This window comes from Propithecus coquereli, unplaced genomic scaffold (genome assembly GCF_000956105.1).
Source record: "Propithecus coquereli isolate 6110/MARCELLA unplaced genomic scaffold, Pcoq_1.0 Scaffold139, whole genome shotgun sequence".
Classification (NCBI taxonomy): domain Eukaryota; kingdom Metazoa; phylum Chordata; class Mammalia; order Primates; family Indriidae; genus Propithecus; species Propithecus coquereli.
Genome location: NW_012138191.1, coordinates 4,718,593 through 4,741,014, shown reverse-complemented (window position 1 = coordinate 4,741,014; position 22,422 = coordinate 4,718,593). Strand labels below are relative to the sequence as shown.

The following is a 22,422-nucleotide window of genomic DNA, read 5'->3' as shown; positions in this document are numbered from 1 at the left end:
ATATCAATTGTAATTGTGAGCAGATTACACAACACCTACCCTTAGGAACAGTTGGAATGCATCTACTGGACAGACCTGGAGCAGTTACTGTCTGGTTTCCACTACAGATGTGAGAAAAAGGTGTCCCTGTGCTTTCTGTCTGATTGTGGCAGCCAAGATGGAATGGTGGAACAAAGAAGAAAAACAGGTAATCTTTGCAACTCAGAAATAACCCTGTATAGCCGGGTGTGGTGGCTCAAGCCTATAGTCCCAGCTACTCAGGAGGTTGAGACAGGAGGATCACTGGAGCCCGGGAATTCGAAACTGTAGCGCGCTATGGTCGCGCCTGTGAACAGCCACTGCACTCCAGGCTGGGTAACACAGTGAGACCTTGTCTCTTTGAAAAAAAGAAACGAAAAGAAAAAAGAAATAACCCTATAAACAGTTAAGAGCCTGTTTTACTCCAAAGAATCTAAAATTTTAGTTTATAGGAAAAAAAAAGAACAGTTGGAAAAACAAGACAAGAAAATCAAAGACAAGATATACAGAAATAAATTAAGAAAAACAAGATAGGCCAGGTGCAGTGGCTCATGCCTGTAATCCTAGCACTCTGGGAGGCCGAGGCGGGCGGATTGTTTGAACTCAGGAGTTCGAAACCAGCCTGAGCAAGAGCGAGACCCCGTCTCTACTAAATATAGAAAGAAATTAATCGGACAACTAAAAATATATAGGAAAAAAAAAAAATTAGCCGGGCATGGTGGCACATGCCTGTAGTCCCAGCTACTTGGGAGGCTGAGGCAGAAGGATCGCTTGAGCCCAGGAGTCTGAGGTTGCTGTGAGCTAGGATGACGCCACGGCACTCTAGCCCGGGCAGCAGAGTGAGACTCTGTCTCAAAAAACAAAAAAAAAAAGAAAAGAAAAGAAAAGAAAAAAGAAAATCAAAGGCGGGCGGGCGGGCGTGCGTGCGTGCGTGCGTGTGTGTGTGTGTGTGTGTGTGTGTGTGTGTGTGGGCACCTTTCACAAATGACACAAAACCAAGCAAAGAACAGGGTGATGCTTGGCATTTGTTTCAGGGCGTTTAAGGCTTAAAGTGGTTTCAGGGAGGGTATCTTATCTGATTGTCACTGTGAGTGAGGGAGGGTAGGAATTCTGTTTTGTGTCAGGAAGAGGAAAATGAAAGTGAACAAGGGGCAGTGATGTGTCTGACCACAAACAGCCAAGAAGTAGTCCTGCTGCTTGGCTGCCTTCATGCTAAAACGCTTGGTTTTGTCTTCAGTCACTGAAACCTAAGAGCAACGTAACAAGGAGCTGGGCCCAGGGAACATACCTGTTTATGGCGTGGATGGGAGGTGGAGGGGCACAGGACAGCCTCGCACAGGCGTAGTAGTCACCGATAGACTCGATGATGCTGGCCACCACGGCGCTGAGCATGCCGATGACACCGGCCGCGGACACAGTGGGCAGTCCCCACTGAACTGAGGGAGGAAAACCACCGTGAGGGCTCCCAGAGGGGCAGGCAAAAGTTACCAGGGCCACAGTTACCGGAAAGCGTTCTGAATGCTGGAGGACCCTGCAAGATCCACTCAGATTTTGAAGCTCGTGGAAACCGTTTACTTTTAAATCTTAATCATGAATGTACCAGATGCCTGGGACGTCACTGAGGCAGGGGAAGGTGGCCATAATGAGGATGATCTGCTCTGCGTCTTTACTTAGAAGAAGAAATCTCTTGGCTAGAAGAGGTGGCTGCTTCTCTTCCTGCTCCAAAGTCACGTTCAGTGTCTACTAAATAACAACTTAATATGGCCTGCAACGTTGGGATAGCAATTCATATGAGAGGAATTCATAGCCTTGCTGCACAGAGCATGGTACAAAATAACAGCGACCTTGCCCAGGGAATGGCATCAAATGCAAAGCAGTGAAAAATCGCCAGCTAAATTTAAATCGCAATAGTCAGGCACGCACAAAGTTTGGACAGCCCTTCTCCTCTATGATACCAGAGCCTTATTTTTAAAGTAAATCATAAATGATTTATAGGAAATTAAATAGTTTCATTTAAGCAAGCAAAGAGACATTCCGCTGTAATTCTATTTTGAGTATCTGGATTTACTTAATTCTTCATTAGATTTTTTTTTCTTTAAAAATACATCTATTTGGACTTGAGAGCCATAGATCTTTCTTGATAAAAATAGCATGGGTCTCTTTCAGCATTCGAATGAACAGACTCCTTTGATAAAGGAGCTAGCCCTTCTTCCCTTGAACCATCAGATATAATACACCAACTAGGTACAAAGCACAGTGGAAAAAGAAAGATGGACAAAACGTGGTCTCTCGCGCAGGAGCCCACAGTGTCGCTCGGGCAACAGGACACTCGAAGTCCCAGGGAGAGTGTGATGGGGCAACTTCAAATGAATGCAGCTGAGCTGGGTCACCAGGAAGAGAAGTGAGGAAGTCAGGAAGGGGGCAGGACTAGAGGAGGAGGTGGGGATGGCAGTGCCCCCTGAAGGATGGGGCTCGTCTGAGAGGGGAGATGAAAGGAGAGGGCACTCTGATGGAAACAGAGCGCTCACGCGGGGCGGGAGGCAAGTTTGGGAAGGACTCAGTATGCCATCTGAGCCACCAGAGGGGACTGGCCTTTGTGTCCTAGGTAAAGGGGAAGGGAAAAATAACACGTAAAGTCAGATGTGCAGAACAGGCCTGGAGTGTGTTCGAGGGTAGAGCTGCTCCCACTTGGAGCTGTTTCACCCTGTGGGAGCAGGCAGAGGATATGAGGGTCAGAGGTACACGGTCCACAGGCCCACGCGCAGGGCACGGCACATTCTATGCCTATTGGCAACAGCGTCAGCGTCTCACCTGTGGGTTGGTTAGGGATGGATTTCCCTCACCCAGAGGCCTTCTTTGCCAAGCAACACTTTGCTTTTTCTAAACAATCTTCTTTTACTGTTACCTTGATATTGTTGTAATAGCACTGTGGTTTCATTTTAGTGTCTTGATTTTGAGGGGAGATTCTTATTTTGATCCTTTTTCATTTAGATACATTTATTTTTAAACCTTGTTGGCTTCCAGCCTTCTATCTTAAATCTGTTACTTCATTTCTCCTTTTACCTAGAATCTTTCATTTATTTTGAAACTTTACAGCAAGGTTTCTCAACCTTAGCACTGTTGACATTTTGGAACAGAAATCTGTATGTTACAGATTCAGGTCATTCTTAACACAATAAGGATTGAAAACTACTGCTCTAAATATTTGAAAGCCTGTCTCCAGGTTAAGCCAAATCACTGGAGAGTACCCAGGACTACATCTCTGGGGGTGGCCTGTTATCTAGTGAAGCTCTAGCAACACACCAGCTCTCAGCAATCAAGGGTTGTTGCTAACAGCAGCCCCGCACGCACGCACACTGCCCGTACAACTCCAAGCACTCTGTCCACTGAGTCACACCTGCTTTTGTATGGGCCCCGTGAGGTCCCTGGGGGAAATCTCTCTGGTCTCAGCACATGAACAGCTGCTTCTCCTGGCCAGCCCAGCGGTGTTCCTACCGATGCTCACCTGGAGAGCTGCCTACACAGGCAGAGAGGACCATTCCACATGTGCCATGGGGCCTTCCTCTTACCCACTGCCCTCCACCTCCTCCCGACTGCCTCACCAATGCTTTTTAATTTATCAAGGATTATCGGTATATTTATGAAGCGTGTACATTCTTTTTTGGAAAAAGGATAGGTATATATAAATACACACTTAGACCATATGATCTGATGAGAATGCTATTTCAGAAAGACAAAACTTTTTGAAGCTGTCAATGTACTGAGGACAAAAGGAACAAGCACTGACGTCTTTGTCATTCAACAGGCTGACAGAAGTCATCTTTTACCCAACCTTAAAATTGTAGTCTTTTTTTTTTTTTTTTGCTTTTCCTTCTTGCCATTATAAAATATGAAAATAAGATGGCTAAACAAGGGAATAAATTGGCTAACCCTGACTAAGCTCAGGTTCCAATTCTAATAAAAACCCAAATGCTGGGAACAGAGTCTCCCCAATAGAACCACCAAGCATGTAACAACCACTGGGTTCATACAGGTCGCTTCTGGGGTTAGGGTCTAGAACATGCACTCATGAATCCAGGTGATACCTCTGCTAGGGATATTCTCTTCCTCTTCCCCCAAGAGTTACTCAACACTCAAATTACAACTTAAGACCGGGCTTCCGGCCATTTGTGACTATCAATTTACCTCTACAGTTGGACCAAATGAAAAGGATTACTGCCACCCATTAAAAGATTACATAAATTCCATCATGGTTGAGTAGTTTGCCTGCTAATCTTCAGGCCCTCCCAATCGAGCCTTTTCACTATGGCAGCTCTGGTACCAACAGGTCTGTACTTGCCTTTGTAAGCAGCTGTCCTCAAATCCCAGCCACCAGAGCTCAAATCTGGCAAGAGACCCCTTGCCCGGGATTTCCTCCTAGTGGACCCCAAAAAGCCAACTGGTTAATCCGAGAAGGGAACTGGTCTCCGCGTGTTGATTACTGCCCTCTGGGAACAGGGCTTCCCCTTTATTGTTGTCTAATCCTCTAATGACCAGAATGGTAAGAACTTCAGGAGACATTCTGGGACAAAGAAGGCTTTTCTGCCTGGCTCCTGACCTCCCTGGCCCCTGGAATACTTACATGGGTAAGGAACCTTGAACCACGGGGCCACCAGAAGCACGCCCTGCCTGGCATCCGTGCGAGCGTAGAAGCCGTACTTTGCACTGTCGGGAGGGAAGACGTCCGTCACCGTGAAGATGAAGCAGAGCAGCCAGGACACCAGGATGGCCAGGATTATCTGAAGTGGTCAAGGGAAAGCTGTCAGGCCAGCAGAGCTCATGGTTGTTGGCAAAACACACACCTTCCCACGGTCTCAATAGCACACCCCAGAATCCACCATGGTCAGCGGGTTGCAGACCTACTCCTTGAACGGAATCAAACTGAAAGACCAGTTTCACTGAGGTGACTTGATTTTAGCCCTTCTGAAATCTGGCTAGTAAGGTAAGAATGGACATAGTGTCTGCAGAGGCCACACAGAGTCAAATCTCACTCAGCCCCAAGGGCAAGGTTGTCCTTTGGCACTGCTCACAGGGTGTGGCTCCCACTTTAGAATCAGAACCTCTCACCACTTCTAAACATCATGTCTGTGATGATTTGGGTGATCATTATACAACAATGTCACCCACAGACACAGTCCCTCCCAGGGAGGCCTGCTTAAAACCCTCCCTTCACATAAACATCTTACATACGAACCAAAGGCAATGTCATGGGTTGGTGGTGGGGGGTGGGGGGAGTCAACTACTCACAGGGAACATTTTGAAAAGCTGTAACTTGTATGCAGTCCACCCTTTCTTGGATTTATAAATTGGGAGAGGAAATTTTACATTTCTGGCATATTGAGAAAACAGTAATACTAGGAAAATTGTCCTGAGGAAAGAAAGAAAATAAACCAGGTTAAAGGCTATTATGTTTGTGTTGTAAAATAACACCAAATACCTCAATGGCTCCATGTGCTCAATTTATCTACTTAGAAAGCTGCCACTCCTCTTTTTTTTTTTTTGAGACAGAGTCTCACTGTGTTGCCCGGGCTAGAGTGCCATGGATTCAGCCTAGCTCACAGCAACCTCAAATTCCTGGGCTCAAGCAATCCTCCTGCCTCAGCCTCCCGAGTAGCTGGGACTACAGGCATGCGCCACCATGCCTGGCTAATTTTTTCTATGTATTTTTTTAGTTGTCCAATTAATTTCTTTCTATTTTTAGTAGAGATGGGGTCTCACTCTTCCTCAGGCTGGTCTCGAACTCCTGAGCTCAAACAATCCGCCCGCCTCAGCCTCCCAGAGAGCTAGGATTATAGGCGTGAGCCACCACGCCCGGCCGCTGCTACTCCTCTTAACCACTGTTTGGGAAATCATATCTTTTAGAAATACCATTTTGGGAAAGATGTTATGATTAATTTATCTAGCATTTCTTGATACCAAAATCAAATTGTAATATAAATGTCTTTGACTAACTTTTCCTAAACAGAATGAGAAAATCCAAAGAATATACACATTGATGGGAAAAGCTCACACTATGGAAGGGGAAAAGGTGCCACATTAAACAGGATGTGCAGTAGGGGAGGGGGAGAAGGCGAAGGGTGAAAACCTACCTAACGGGTATAGTGAACACTACTCCAGGATGGGCACACTTATGGCCCTGACTAAAGCATTATAAAAGCCATCCATGTAGCAAAAACATTTGTATCCCCCTAATATTTGAAATTAAAAGAACGGTAATTAATGCACAGTAAAATTACAACTATGAATTAACTATAAAGCAAACCAAGAAACTACTGCACACACACACACAAACAGGAGAGAAAGACATGAGCCAAACTGTTCATGGGGATTAGCTTTAGGAGGTTGTATAATCTGTGACTGGTTTTTCCACTTTTCTGTATTTTCTGATTTACTTACAATGAGCACGAATTACTTTTAACAGAACAAAATAACTTCAGCATTATAGAAAACTGTATTCAGAATTCAGTATCAATAATACTCCTGAGCAGTTTCTGTGCCAGACATCAGACTAAGGTCTTCCTGTGCGTCACCTCAGTCTCAAGGGGCGGGCTTCTATGATCATCCCCCTTTCACAGAGAGACAAAGCCAGTGGTCCAAGATTGCACATTGAGAAGCTTCCGCGTGGTGGGGCCAGGGGTGTAACTCTACAGCCCGTGCTGCTGTCCTCTGATCACAGGGCAGGAATGCCCAGGCTGGCTGCAGAAGTCCCTCTCCTCTGAGCCTCCAGGCTGACCGAGCTGTACCGAGCACCACAGGAGGCAGCGACAGGCAGTGACCTCCCTGAGCGGGACCCTGACATGTTCTCATCCGTCTGGTGCCCCGTGTGGCTGGTGGGTGTGAGACCACTTCCCATCCCCTCGGGGGGGGGCATTTACTAGTCACTGAAACAATAATGGCGCATGTGTCGGATCCTCATGCGGACTCGCTTTCACTTACGACCTGAGGTAGAGTTGGCAGGAAGAGTGGGTTCTCAGTCAAAGCTAAGCTAATTGTTCCTGGGCACGGTTCCAACTGCTGAGATGGAATCATTAGCTCCACTGACAGCCAGTCAAGTGTGGCTTCATTGTCACATTCCTAACGTGGTGTGGACCGCAGCCTGGTGGGAAAACAGGCATGTGCTGCCCTGCGGGTCACCCCGCCTGCTCAGGCACCTCGGTGGACTGGTGATCACCGAATTTGGGGGGGTGGGGGGGTGTCTCTGCTAGTACCAGTTCGAGGCTGAAAACACACATGGTGCCCAAGTTATTTCAATTCCTCTGAGATAGTGAAGTTTAACAAAAAACAGTATGATGACATGGGACACTAAAACTGGCACATTTTAAACTTCGGCCTACAGAGAATTTTCATGTTTAGAAAAACTAAGTGCTACTTAATTTGTCTCAAAGTGAATATAACACGATCCTAAGAAGCCTCAAGTCTGCTGTTACTACTTCAGGCAACATCCACCTGCATGATGTGCTGACTTTTCAAAGCATGTTTAAGAGGGGAGAGAGAACACAGACTTCGAAGAAGGCGCAGATCTCAGGCCCAAATCTAGCAACTCAAACTAGGGAAGCAGATTAGGCAGATGAACACTAGTTTATTATTACCATCACATATAACTGGGGGCAGACACCCCCAAGACAGGCAGAGGTGGGGGCATGTCTCCATTCTCAAAACTTGACTGAGCAGAGAAGGGACAATGGTTTTAGTCTCGGCTCTTCAGGTCCCACCTACTATGCCTACTATGCCCAGGCAAAGAGTTCTGAGATCAATTATGTTCCACCTCATGTTTACATCTTGCCTCTTTGTTGACTTTTACTTTAAAATATTATGCAAGTCATGCATACCAAATTACAGAAAAAATTTAAAAGGTAGATAAGCAAAAAGAAAGAGGCAAAACCCTGAAGATAACTCGTAATCTTCCTTTTGGGTGATAAAACCATGCAACATTCTGGTCTGTTCTGAATGGCTTTCATTTCCTAGATATTTGCTGGGTGTCAGGCACTGACAGACTGTCATCTTCCTTGTCCTTAGGACAAGGACAGGTCATTTTCTAACCCAAACTGGGATCATACTTAACATGCTGCTTCCTAACCTGCTTCTAGCACCGCTAATGCCAAGAACACTTTCCCACTTCACAGGATGGAGATCTGCATCAGCACCTCACTGGCGGGCTCAGCATTCCACTTTACGGACCCGCCACGTCCTGTTTAACAATTCCCATACTGTATGACGCTGAAAGTAACAAACTTTAATTAAAAAGTTGTATCCTCGCTTATTTTAATATTCATTCTTTATGCATTAGGATATGTATTTTAGCATTGTTTGCAACAGCAAAAATTGTAAGCAACATGCATGAGCATCAATTGGGAAATAGTTGAATAAATTATAGACTATTCATACTGTTAAAGATTGTGCAGCTTTACAAAGACTGAGACCAATCTAAACAACTGAATTGAAAAGGTGAGCCCGACAAATCACTAGAGTGAAAAACAAATTATAAAATAATATGATAGTAAAGCTGTTTATGTGCATGTTTGTATTTGCATAAAAAAATAAAAATATGGAGGGATAAATGCTTAATTTTTACTAGTTAACAATCATGAAATTTTTTTGAGAGATTGAGTGGGAGGGGATTATTGTTTTACTTTAGCTTTCTCTATTTAATTACTGTTAAATGTCAAACATCTAGACTTTAACTGAATTGGAGGAGGCTGGGAAACAGGGGTGGGGAGGTATACTGCTCTTGGGTGTCTGGTAATGATATGTGGGGGGTTCATTATACTATTCTCCCTACTTCTGAACAGATTTGAAATTTTCCATAAGAAAAGTAAACAAAAAACAAGTTTTCTCAGGAAAAACACAGTTTCTATCAAGGACTTATACACTGTTCTAGAAATAGCAGTCACTGGATTTGCCACACTTACCCTCCCCTGAGACTGTGTCTCTAAATTCCATCACTGTTGGAGTGACTTAGAAACCCATGTTGGTGCAACCTGATCCACTCCCAATTCTAATAGAATCATGTGGACAATATACTCGTTGGTAACTATCGAGGATAAAGGTTTTGAAACATTAATCAGCTATTTGCATTTTCTTTTTTGCTAAATGACTACCCATATCATATCCTGCATCCATTAGTGCATTGGGATTCCCTCTCTCTTCTAAGTTAATTAGTGAAACTCTATGAATTAAGGACATTAGCCTTTCTTGTGCAATTTTTATAAATGTTTTCCCAGATTCGTTTTTAATCCGGTGATTTTTGATAAGTATTTTAAATGCATTAATAGTAAAATCTATCAGTCTTTCTCTTTTCAATATCTGCTTTAAAAAAGATCTTCCATCCCTCATGATTAAATATTTATGTAGGTTTTCTTCTAGCACTTTCATGGTCTTATTTTCTGTATTTAAGTCTTTAATTCAATTGAAATATAATTTTATATAAACTAGGAATCTAACTTTATTCTAAATAATCATCTAATTTTTCCTATACAATGTGTCCATTCCCCACTGGTTTCAAGTATGACTGCCATCTTTCAATATTATAAAAATAAATATTGATTTTTTTTTTTTTTTTTTTTTTTTTTTTACTTGGTTCTGTTTCTGTCCCTCCTATTCTGTTCTACGTATGTCTATTCCTGTTCCAGGGACACAGTATCATTTATGAAGCTCTGGAATGTATTCCTATAGGGGGGAGTCACTATTCCCTTCTCCCTGACCTTTTTGGGACTGATCCATATTAGTTTATTTCTTGTCTTATGCACTGGCTAGCACATCCAGAACAACTTTAAATGACTGATAATAAGCATGCTACCTTGGCTCCTGATTTCAACAGGCAGGCCTGATTTCAGTCTTTCACCTCTAAAGTAAGAGGCTTTTTTTTTTTTAAATAACTTTTTCCTTGACTGCAAGGACCCAGCTGGGAGGGCTTGGGGCCCTAGAAGCCAGTACGAGGCATTTAAAAATCTTATTTAAGAAAGATCACTCTATTCCCACACTGTTAACAGTCTGCAGCGAAGAAGTAGGATGATCAAATATAAATTTTTTTTAACTGTCACCATGGTTTTTATTAATAAGAATTTATTAATAAAATCCACAATGGAGCCCTGATAGATTTGCAAGGAATGCTACAGTAGAGAAAGATTCTGAACTGTAGCAAGCTACCTGAACATATTTGATCTCAGAACTCTTTGCTTGGGAAGTGCCCAAAGGACAATGAACAGCTCAGGGGTTTTTTGGTTTTTAACACAACTTCAGGAAGGAAAATGATGGTCCACGGTTCTCCTCTAGTATTAGTTCAGTCAGGATTTGCCACGAAGATAAAACTCACTGAAGTTTCTTTCTCAAAGCTCTAGAGTATTTTAAAAAGTGCAGAATTTTCTCTTCCTTGAAGATTAGTACACTCACTTGGGCCCAGGTCTTCCATTAGGAATCAAAGTCCTTCGCTAACATTCTCGACCATTCCTGTGGTCATGGGTTTATTCAGCTTCCTGAACCTTCCCTCCCTTATTCACAATCTGCTTACTGAGCACCTGCTCTGCAACGAGGAGGTGGATTAAGTGCTGGGGGTGCCATGGTGACCAGCCCAGAGGGAGGACCTGCCCTCACAGAGCCCACAGCCCCAGGACAAAGAGCTCTTGGAAAGTTAAAAAAACAAACAAACAAACAAAGGAGCAGAAATGAAAAGCTTGACTGAAGGAGAATTCCCACAACTTGAGAAAAAAGATGAAGAGGTGGAAAACAGGCAAGGAAAGAAGGAGTCCAGGAGGTCCAATATCCTTGAAGTTCCGGGAAGACATAAGCAAGGGTGGAGTGGAAGAAGACATTGGTGAAATAACTCAAGATCACTTCCCGCTTCTGCATGCCTGGTATCCAGAGGGAAAGGGCCCCGAGGGCCCAGCCCAAGAAGCATAAAGAGACCCAAGCGGGGCAGTGGATGAGGTGTCAGACATCGGGACAAACAGGAAACCTAAACGCTTGCAGAATTCTAGCTGGTGTCTAATCAGAGTTTCAAAAGGCGAGGACAGAGAAGGACCCTTGGGAGACACTAATGGCTGAGCATTTTGCGGGACAGAGAATGGACAGGCAGAGGGCAAGAGAGGCTGGGGACCAGTGAGGAATTGGCGGCAGAGGGGGAGGCTTGCCTGGGGGGCGACAGTGAGGGCCCAGAGAGAACAGACTCGGAATTTGCTCTGGAGGTGGGGGTGAGGGAAAGGGAAGAATCAAGACAGCTCCAGGGTTTTGGCTTCAGCAACTGGGAGCACAGTCGTGCTGCTTACTGACAGGAGGGAGGCAGGAGAAGGAAGTGGTTTCGGGGCAGAAGGGAATCAGAGTCTGGTGCTTTCTTCAGTCATGCTTGAGATGTGTGATTGCAAGTGCAGAGGGAAAGGTGGGGGCTGGATCTGTAAGTCTGGAGTTCTCAGGTACGAGCTACTGGTTTGTGAGCGTCTCCAGCAGAAAAAATGTTTGCTGGTGCCCTGGCCCAGATGAGACTGCCTGGGCTAGGGGTACCATACGTGGAGAGGAGGTGGCCAGAATCACGATCGGAGGAGGGTTTTCTGGAAATCCATCATTTTATTACCTTTTTCTTTTTCTCAATTTTAGGGAAGGAAGCAGATTTAACTCCTGCCTGGACTGCCGTTTACCCCTCCAGATACCTCCACAGGTATTCTCTTTGTTTTCATTAGCCTTGCCAGAAGTTTGTCTACAATGTTTTCTCTTCCCAAACGACCAGCGTTTAGATTTATTACTTTGTTTCACATTTTCGGAAATATTATTAACTCTCCCCCCCCCCACTTCCATTAGGTTCATTTTCTGTCCTGTTTTCCTAGCTACTCAAATTCTTCATGTGCTTTATTTGCCTTAAAGGTTATGAATTTTCTTGAGAACTCTCTAAGCACGATTAGATGTTACTGTCATCATTTGCTAAATTATCAGTAATTATGAAGCTTCAACTTCCTCTCTGAGAGTTATTTATAACAATTTTTTCTTTAGCTTCTAAGCGGTTTGGGTTTTTTGTTCATGCTTTTGTTGCTGGTTTCTAATTTTACTGTATTGTAACTACAATTTTGCCTTTTTGGCAAAATTACATATCACTGAGTGAACATTCTTATGCACCATCTTCACACCCGTGCTAGTGGTGAAATGAAGAAATTAAGAACAATCTTGGACAAGTGTGATGATTGGGTTTTCACACTCATGTGCGAAGTGTGTTTCCCTTAAATCTTGTAGTTTGTTTTTTTTTTTTTAAAAAGATCTTGAGTATTTTGGATATTTTTGCATATCTTGATTTAATCTGTAACGATGTATGTGGACTGCACTTTTGCTATGATCCACTTTATTTGTGCATGATGCCCTAATGCACAGAAGCAGGACTGAATGTAATGAATTAAATCCTAATCAGACCTCGTGAGTTTTTGAACCCATCTTACTATCTGTGAGATGCTGGGCAAGTAACACTGCATGTTTATGTCTCAGACCTTCAGGTGTTACGTTTGGATGACACTGGCATCTGCCTTATCTTATAATATTACAAATGTTATGTAAAGCACCAATGCACAGTGAAAGATCAATAATTAAATAATTACAGAATATTACATAAAGCAAAACAAAAGAATTGGAAATTCCCTTATGTTACTACTTTGTTTCACGAAATTTTACTGTTCAGTAAAATTCCAGAGTCCTGGAACCATTTACCTATGAGATAATCAGTTCTTACATATGCTCTACAGACACACACAAAGAAAATGTGGACTCAATTTGCGGTACCCAGAACTCTCTGGCTCTTATCAATCTTACATTATCCAAGTCCTGTATGTCTTCTTCACTAACACAAAAGTGACTTTACTTAAAGGGCAAGAGACATCTATGATGGACTTAAAGTTCTGTGCAAAAGGATTGGCTCTGACTAGCAGGATCCTGGAAGAAATCACACCCCCAACCCCTGCCAGAGCGCAGAGCTCCGCTTGGCCTGGGTGGCAGTCACACTCTCAATGCCAACAGACCCTCCTGTGGCGTCTCTGTCTCCTGCCAGTCTGGAAGTATTTTGGAGTCTCATCTAAAGATGTGGCTTCTCAGTATTTCAACTCTTACGTACGAGACTTGGCATGGTCTCAGAAGCCAAGAGGTAATGGCACTACCATCTTACCCCATTACCAAAGTTTAAAACCTTGCAACCCACCCTCTACACATCACTGCCAAGTCTGTCTTTGGAATATCTTGAGTGTATGTCAGTTCCCAACTTCTGGGTCTAAAAAGTCCTTCAACTATTTTCTAGCATGAAGCAAATAAAGTTCAAATTGTCAGACCATTCTTACTCAAAAAAAAAAAAAAATTTTTTTCCTCCCAAAGTGTGAATGTTACAAGTGTTCCAAAAGGCTGTCCCACAGTGGTGGGATGACGGGAGATTTTTACACTTACAGCATGGCGATGCCCCAGTGCTTGCCAGCCCTCTCTCCTGCTGCCTGGAAACCAGAAAGGCCAATGAGGGCCACTGTGGGCGTGATGGTCAGGGGCCCGATGTATTTCAGCAGAGCCCCAGGCAGGCCTAGGAGGCCTATGACCACTTCTATCAATGAGGACATGATGATAGCCCCCTGGATCTGGAAAAAGGAGATGGCACAGACGTGAGAGTGAGCTGCTTCTGTGCTGGACACTCTGAATGTCACCTGCAACCACAACTGATAATTCTGTAAGGCAACAAGGTACCGTATTATCTAACAGGCATGACACAGCTAGAAAATGCCCTGGACCCCGATAAGAAACTTCAGTGGGGTTAAGCAGGACCTAGCAAATGCAAAGTATGACAGCACTGATGTAGACATATTACAAAAACGGGCACTGAACTCAAAGCCCACTTGCCTTATCCACTGATAAATGATACAGTGAATCCCCATTTAAGAAACACAACACTGCAGCACAAAGACTCTTGGCTTTAAAGAGTGAGCCCCTATAGGACATTTACAAAATAGTGTTACTGACAAAAATTCTTAAGGAATGTTTCTAGTGTGCAGAATGGCCATATCTGTGCTCATTCTAAACTAAAGGTGGATTACCTCATAGATCTTGGAAAATATGAACAAACGGTCACTGTTCTTCATGTCTGGGGACTGCCACACAGTATTCTGTTCAAGTGCACTTTGGCAGACAAATATCTTTAGTTCTTTCGACAAATACAGGCATACACTGAGGCCAAAATGAACAACTCTGCTGTTTGTCCACAAACCTCTGTGGCTACTTCTAGTTAGCGAGCTGCACGCCTCAGCTGGCTGCACTGGAAGGTGTGAGTGGACAGGCCTGTGGGTCTGAAACAGGAGGGAGACAATTCCTTCTAGTTGCACAAAGCACTTTCACGTGCTTTATTTTAGAATGACGCTTAACTGAATTTAGTTTAACAACAGAAATAAATGTATCCGTAATTGAAAAAGAAGGGTTTAGTAAGATCAGCTGTGGTTTCCTGGGCACAAGCAACGTTGAAGCTGAGAAGAAAACACAAGCCACAAGCAGACAACGCTCGGCTTTACCTCTCGGATCCGGGGGTACCAGATGTGTTCTGTGTGCAACAGTTCGGCTGTTCCATTGGCAACTGAAACATCTTGAAAACAAAAACAAAAACAAAATTTTTCTTGGAGTGACACTGATGTTTCACAGGATATATTCATTTTACCCTTTAAAAAGAATTTCCTCCCTATTTTAATTACATATGTGTCAATACCCATCCCTAAAATTCGACCTACAACATTACAGCTTTGTCCTACTGAAAGGTGGATTCCCCAACACTAATTTAACCAAATGTATTCATCGACTGAGAACTTCCCCAACTTGTCAAAAGCTGACTGACGTGGTGATACACGTTACTAGTACCAGCCTCACACAAAAAGCCAACCTTTGCAAACAGCTAACTGAAATGCCCAACAGCAAGGTTGCTGGACTGAGGGTTTAAAAACTGAGATAAAACAGAGGGCCTTTTCCAGTTCCAAAATCAAATCAATGGTCACAAAGTAACCCCTAGGAGCAAGGAAGGAAACGAAGGCTGGAAAACTTTGCTCCTAGAACCTCAAAATGTAACCCTATTTTGAGAGTACAGAAAGTCTGACTCTGATTGTCTCAAATTCCCTGTCTTTATCTGACCTTATCGGGTTCCTTAAGGATCTTTGCAATCACTAAGGAAGGGGAAGGAAAGTCATTTGCAGGAAACCACAGTAGCCAGATCCTTAAAAAGCAAAGATGTTTCAGAGAAGGGATGCTGACGCAGCAAAGAGAGTGATTACTGGTGGGTCATAAAATCCACTGAAAGAGAGAGGCAGAAAAATAGCACAAATATTTTTCTATTCCGTCCCCATATTTATCAATTTCATTAGCATAGAGAAATGAGGTCATTTCTGGTCCTTTCTTGCTCTAGGGTTAGGGATGAACAAGTGGATAGAGAGAGACAGACAGACATGATCTACAGATTGGAGCGTTCTAAGCTGTTTGTGGGTGTGTGTGTTTTGTGCCTAATTCCAGAAAGGATTTACCGCTGCTGAGGGCAGCATGTCCAGGCCTCCCTTTTATCACCTGAATTAAAGGACCCCAATGACATATGTGGAAATAACTGCAATTACCTGTGGTGTTACATTTCCATTTATCTAAAGACAGGATGGCTCGAGCAGGGGCCAAAAATGCAAAAGCACTGGCCTGAAACAGGGGTAACCTAAAAGAAACGAGACCAAAACCATGATCACGGCATCGGGAACTACCGAGGTAGTTCACTATTTGACAGCTTAACAGTCTTTTCCATAGACATACAGCACATGAGTTAATGCAGGCACACCTGAAAGAAAGAGCCCCGGTCTGCAAAGGTCTCCTATGCCATGCAGCGGGAGCCACTGGCTTCTCCATCCTCCCCTCCGCTGCTCTCCCCCCGGCAGCTCCAGGGTGGGACCTGGGGGAGCTCTGTGGTCAGTGCCAGCACCCCAACACCAGCCCCTGCCATCACCACCTTTCCTCTGCAGAGTTGGGGGCTTCCAGCATCTGGGCTTCCCTCTTTCCTGCTGAGCTTATAAGCTCCTTTTTAAACCTCAATGTGTTTCTGCTATTTTACCATCCTCCTCCTCCTCTTCCATTTCAAATTCTTATCAGTTATCATAGAAAAAAATCTATCTCCCTCTGTTGTTTGATTTTGTGAGTCCAAAACCACCCTAATCATGGAGGATAAGTATTAAAACCATGTTAGTGATCTAGATCTATCAAAATTGTAAGTTATAAAGTGACAGCAGATATAATAAATATTCTGCTTAGTCATAAAAATACTTATAAATGTTCCAAAACATCTTTAAAGAGCCCAGAAAGCTTGTGGAATATCCATTAAATTTCCTGTCCACATCTTCCAACTAGGTGCAGAGATCCTCAAATGCCATCACTCGATTCTATTTCAGATACTTCATGCTGGCTTTATGAACACTTTAGCTACTCAAAATGATTCTGACACTTTTTTACCGGATATGTACAGCATTTCAGCTAAGTTGTATTAAAGTGGCTTTATGGGTTAGCATGAGAACCTAATCATTATTCTTAACATTATTTCGAAGGTAAAACATAAAACTGGCTCCTTCTGTCTGGAATGCTGGGAACTCTCAGACATCCAAATCCGTAAATGCCCCACGCAGCACTTGGCAGTGGCCTGGCCGGTGAGACAAGCACCCAGCATCCTCCCTCTGAGCTGTCTGACAGCAAGTCCCACCCGCAGTGAAACAGGAACTGGACTGAGAAACACAAGTGGCTTCGGCCAAAGGACAAGCAGCCACACTGCAAGGCCAGAGCCCAGCACGCATCATTCTGAGCCAGACGAGGTTAAGTCTCCCTTGTTACAGATGCTCTCCTAGCCATTTTAATCACGCGGTGAAATCAACTGAGAGTGTGCAGGATGCTGGCTGTGAGGCAGAGGCAAGCCACACCATACACACCAGATGCACTGCTGACAGCCACTCCCATGGGCACGCCCTCCACCAACCATCCAGTTATAATTACCTGCTGGAGGGGCCCGGAGCATAGTGCTGTCAAGATCACCTGGAGTGGCAATGTACAGCAAAGTTAAAACATGCTTTCACTTACAAAACTCCTTAAGCACAAATGTTCAGAAATATACTTAAAGGGTAAAGGGAGGTCAGCATGTAATTAGGAATGGGCACTGTCTCAAAAGGCCCAAAAGGCATCTGGTCTACTATAGTTGCAGGTTCCAGCCATGCATGCTGGGGCAATGTACTAGGAATGGCGAAATGCATTCAGAGATTTTCGTCCTTAGAACATGGTCATCCCACTGCACTGGTGATTCACTGGAAGTGGCAAAAGTAAAGGCTGGATCCAGGTTCTCCTCCTCAGGTAACCTCAGTCTGAACCTCGTCTTGCTTTCAGGGCAAGCAGTTTATGGCTTAACCAGGACTAAAGCCCCTCTGAGAGCTCTGCTGCAAAGCAGCTTACTCATTTGCAAGCAGCCAGGGCCCTGGGTTCTTTTCAAAGTGGGTAAACAGAAAAGGTCTCCCAAGATGACCTGGAAAGGGCTGCTCGTGTTAGCATTACGTGTTCACCGTTCAGCCTCGTACACCACTTGCCACGAGCCGTTAATACCCCAGCAGTAAGTGCGCGCTCTATAACCAGCAGCATATACCAGTGGCTGGACTGAAATGTTCTCAGGGCAAGTTGCAACAAGAGCACATGAACACATTAAACAAACAAGAGCTCCCTGGATTACGATTGATAAAGCCAATTTTCTGAGAAAAAGATTGAAGATGACAGGGTGGCTTTTTCAGGCACTTGCCTGGCGTGAAGCCAGTCAACCCTCGGCTCCTCTCTCTGTACACGCAGCAGGGCTCCTGTCTCGGCGCCTCTTGCTCACGTGACATCTAAACCTCAGGCGTGGGGGTGGGTCTCCCCCAGGAAGACAAGACTGCCTGCTCTTCTATTTTATACTGGAGACAGGAAAGGAAATAAATTAAACTGGGCCTTTCTTTACACCGGGGGCTGCCAAACTGGGCCAAATCTAGCACACCACCTATTTCTGTAAGTCAAGTTTCACTGGAACACAGCCACGCTCACGCATTCACTTGCTGTCTCTGGCTGCTTTCACGATACAAGGGGAGGGCCGAGTTGTTGCAACAGAGACCCGGCAAAGCCTCAGGTATTTACTGCGAGGCCCTCTACAGAAAAGGTTTTCTGACCCATGTACAGGGAAAATATGTCTTAAGTATGTGTAGAAGCAGTGGATTTTTTCAGATCAAAATTTTTACAGTTAACAGTGTCACGAGATATTAGTTTTAGAAAAAGGAAAACCTGAGCAGATAGAAAACTTGATCATGACACAGTCCCATGCTGGGCTCCAGTCCCAGGAGGGCAAAAGAACCTCATCAGCCCCAGACAAGTCCTTATTTTACTCAAAACCCTGTCGGAGGCCCCGTGTTTCCAACTTTGTACCCAGGTGACCTGAACCCCGTTCCCAGCCCAGTCTCTGACCCACCCTCTTCACGTGCCCACACCACAGTCATGAGGTTGGGATTCTTTTCTGTTAGACACATTTCTAACTAACACTCAGCTTTCATTCATCAGTCAAGGCACACAGAAAATATCACCTCCCCCAGGAAATATTCCAGGATCTTCTCTGAGTATGTAATGCTTTTCTACAACTTTCTAGTCAAGATTTTTGCAAGTCACCCCCCACATTGCCAGGAAGCTACTTCAGGATCCCCTTGGAGGTGTTGGTTAAAAAGGGAGGTTTCTGCATCTTGCCCAGTCCTGGTTAATCAGGACCTGGGGGTGGCTGCACCAAATTTGCATTTTCAACCGTCACTTGTACGTGAGGCTGAGACGGAAAGCTCCTGTGCTAGATGAAAGGATTTATCATTCTCACTTGATAAATACTTCTTGGTATCTGCTTGACACAGGCACAATTATAAACAGATAAAATGATGGAAAAAACCACCCAAGCCATTGAGGGGTCTCTGTTGTGTGAAGACAACACCAATCGTGGTCACACGTGAGGGGCAGCGACGTCATGGTGCGAAACGCTGTGGGGCTCAGGAGGAGCCGTCGCCACAGCTGGGCTCAGAGCACTCAGAGCATGGGGAGCACTTCACTGAGTGGGAGGGGTTACAAGCATCCCGGGCAGAAGGAGGAGGGGTGCAAGATGAGAGCCACACAACAGACCAAGAACCCTGGAAGAACTACAGGTGCTTTACTGTGGGAGCGAGCACAGGGAGCTGGCACAGTGACGGCCAGTGGGGACCAGAGGGCAGAGGCCCTGTGTTCTTCCTGTACCACGAGGAGGAAAACTACTGAAGGGCCTTGCACTGAAAGGCCCGGTTCCCACTGAGGGAACCGGGAACAGTGACCTTACCCAAAGGTGACCTTACCCAAAACTGTGCTCAGTCTTGAAAGAACCAAACCACAGAGGACCATGGCACAGCCCAGATGACCAGCCAACCTGGGCCAGGTCTCCACACACACCCCAGCCTGTCTGCTCCCATCACAGCCCTGCTGCTGTCTGTGCTGATCTCACCCTGGAGGCTGGGATCCCCTGACAGTGGGAAGTGGGTCCGTGTCCCCCACTATGGCATTCCCAGCACCAATAAATACTTCATGAATTGAAGGTGCTATTTACAAATATTCTCCAAATGGAATTTTATTAGACTAGAAATAAGAGGTTGAGTCTTTCTGGCATGTTGATTTTAACTGCAAATTTGGAAGAGGACGTTGTTTAGATTAAAAGCTCTGATTAGAATAGACAGTAAAACGTGCATGAATTTTCACATAAACCCAGATACTCCTCCAGATCCCAGGGCTTGCAGTCCCCCTCTGGTGCCACCAGAGAAAGGTCTTTAAAAGGCAATGTTTGTACAGGAAGCACCATGAAGGTACAAAAGGTATCTGTCCAGAACTAAACTGTTTAATAAAATCTATGCCTGGCTTCCTCAACCTACCAAGACAACAACCAAAGTTGATACAAAACCCTGCATTGCCAAAGGAACACTGGCTTCAGTCTGAACTAAGGACAATTTTAAGACGATAATCTCTAAGAGATATAAGCAGGTCTGGCTTTGAGGAGCTATAGTTTCATCGTTGAATCCACTATCTGGAGTGTGGGTCCTAAGAACCTTTAAGAAAAGCAAGACACTATGTGTCAAAGATAACTTTTTCTTAACTGATGACATTTTCCAATCATTTACTATATGCGTGTACATACATAAATATGCATTTATCTGCTGAATCATTAGAAAGTAGCTTGCAGACCTAGTATACTTCACCCAAACCCTTTAGTAGGCATCTCCTAAGAATAAGCATATTCTGGGCCAGGTGCAGTAGCTCACGACTGTAATCCTAGCACTTTGGGAGGCAGGAGGATAGTTTGAGGCCAGGAGTTTGAGTTCAAGACCAGCCTGAGCAAGAGTGAGACCCTGTCTCTAACAAAAAATAGAAAATATTAGCCAGGCATGGTAGCACACACCTATAATACCAGCTACAGCAGAGGCTGGGGCAGGAGGATTGTTGAGCCCAGGAGTTGGAGGCTGCGGTGAGCTAGGATTATGCCACTGCACTCAAAAAAAGGTATATTTTCCCATATTACCACCTTCCCCTTATCACACCCTCAAAAAGTAACATTTAATAATGTAATCTAATATTCAGGCCATATTTAAATTTATCTCATTTTAAAAAGTACTTACACCTATTCCCCCCAACCATCCAACACGAGTTTCTATATTGCATTCGATTATGTGTCACGATTAGGGCCAGGCTAGCATTTCTGGCAAGGAGACTTGTTATTGCTTCACATCAGGAGGCCGTCACGTGAGATGTTCCACCAGGTGGGAATGCTCATGTAAGGCCCTGGCATTGTGCCTCTCCATTTTAAAGGTGCCTTCTCCTGTCTGTAATTAATAAATAACCCATAGGGTGATTCTTAGACTGTGTGTATATTATATTACCAGTAGCTTTACATTGTAACATAGTGGGTTTAAATATTTTTCAGTTTTATCATTTCATCGATATTTTATTGGTGTCCTTTTATAAAGAAGGGCTTTCCTTTTCGAACAATTTTATCTCCTTCTCATTCTCTTTTCTGAATATTGCTGTAGACTCATAGATTCCTTTTTAATTCAAAGTTTTATAATTCATTACCATGACTGTTCTTAATAATTAATTGTCCCAAACTTGCCTAAAGCAGTCTTGCCTTCAAGCTGGTTCCTGTTCCTTTGGACATGGCCGACCCCACCTGCCATCCCTCTTTGAGGGAGCACCTAGCTTTCTGGCACAAGATGTTCCGACCTCAACTTATATTTTTCTCAGCGCCAGCCTGGAGTCGACCACTTCTCCAAGGAGCCCTGGTTCCTTTTAATGGAGAATGTTACGTAGAAACCAAGATCTGGGCACCAGGTGGGCTTGCCGTTACTGAGGATGTCATTGGTGTCATTGTTTCTGGGCCCTTTCAGTTAGTGAACAGAGATAAAACTTTTTTTTTTTTTTCATGGGATTATGATACCTCCAATTCGATCCAATACCTCTGAGTCACCTCCTTTCTTTCCATATTGGTATTTCTCCTTTTCGTACACTGAGCATGTCAATTCCCATCGTCATCAATATACTTACTCATTTGTTCTACCCTGTAACATTATACAACAGTTCTGAAATCACACCGACATTATTGCTAACATGACCACTCTAAGTTTAAGCACAATATTTCTCTGTGCTTTTGGGGTTTTTTCTCTCCCTTAGAACATATCCCATTCAGGACATACAATGTACTGTGTTCTAAAATCTAATTCTTTTCTCTACATAGTTAGCAATTTGACATACACTTAGGTTTACTTGTTTCTCTGTGCATTCAATTTTAGGGTTTGCTTTTCTTAGTATCATCAAATTTACCATCCTTTTATTGCTCCTGGAGTTTGAATCCTAGTTCAAAAGTCTTTTCCCACTCCTAGATTATAAAGGAATTCACCCTTGTTTTACTCTAATACTTACATAATTTCATGGTTCTTACATTTGGATCTCTAAACCATTTTGAGTTGATTCAGAGAAAATTCTTAATTAAAGGCAAGTGCAACCTTTATCTTCGAGTTCATGTTATTTTGGTTTTACAGGTAAATATCAGTATCATATGAACAATTCTGGTGAGTGCTTCCAATCAGAGAGATTCCTGGAGTGACAAGCTGCTGAATGGCTGCCCCCACGACCCCACAGCTCCCCAAATAGAATGCTTTATCCAGGGAGAACACAGAATTCTAGAGGGCTAGTTGGATAAAATTTTGGTAACCTCCTGTTCATACATGATAGTATCAAACTCTGCTGGGTCCAGGATTTGCTAGCATCAAATACTTTTACTACTTAAGGACGTGGCCACTTACAAAGAGGCATGAG

At 44.0% G+C, this 22,422-nt stretch overlaps 1 protein-coding gene across 1 annotated transcript in view; it reads right to left on the bottom strand.

Annotated features, from left to right (window-relative positions):
- The window catches only part of SLC23A2 (solute carrier family 23 (ascorbic acid transporter), member 2), a 60,035-nt gene that overhangs the window by 12,854 nt on the left and 24,759 nt on the right, over positions 1-22,422 (bottom strand). Inside the window, exons 5-10 of the mRNA XM_012639244.1 lie at positions 15,642-15,730; positions 14,562-14,632; positions 13,459-13,640; positions 5,305-5,425; positions 4,640-4,796; positions 1,307-1,454 (exon numbers count right to left, since the gene is read on the bottom strand). Of these exons, the coding sequence (XP_012494698.1) occupies positions 1,307-1,454; positions 4,640-4,796; positions 5,305-5,425; positions 13,459-13,640; positions 14,562-14,632; positions 15,642-15,730 (768 nt within the window). The remainder of the gene's footprint in view (positions 1-1,306; positions 1,455-4,639; positions 4,797-5,304; positions 5,426-13,458; positions 13,641-14,561; positions 14,633-15,641; positions 15,731-22,422) is intronic.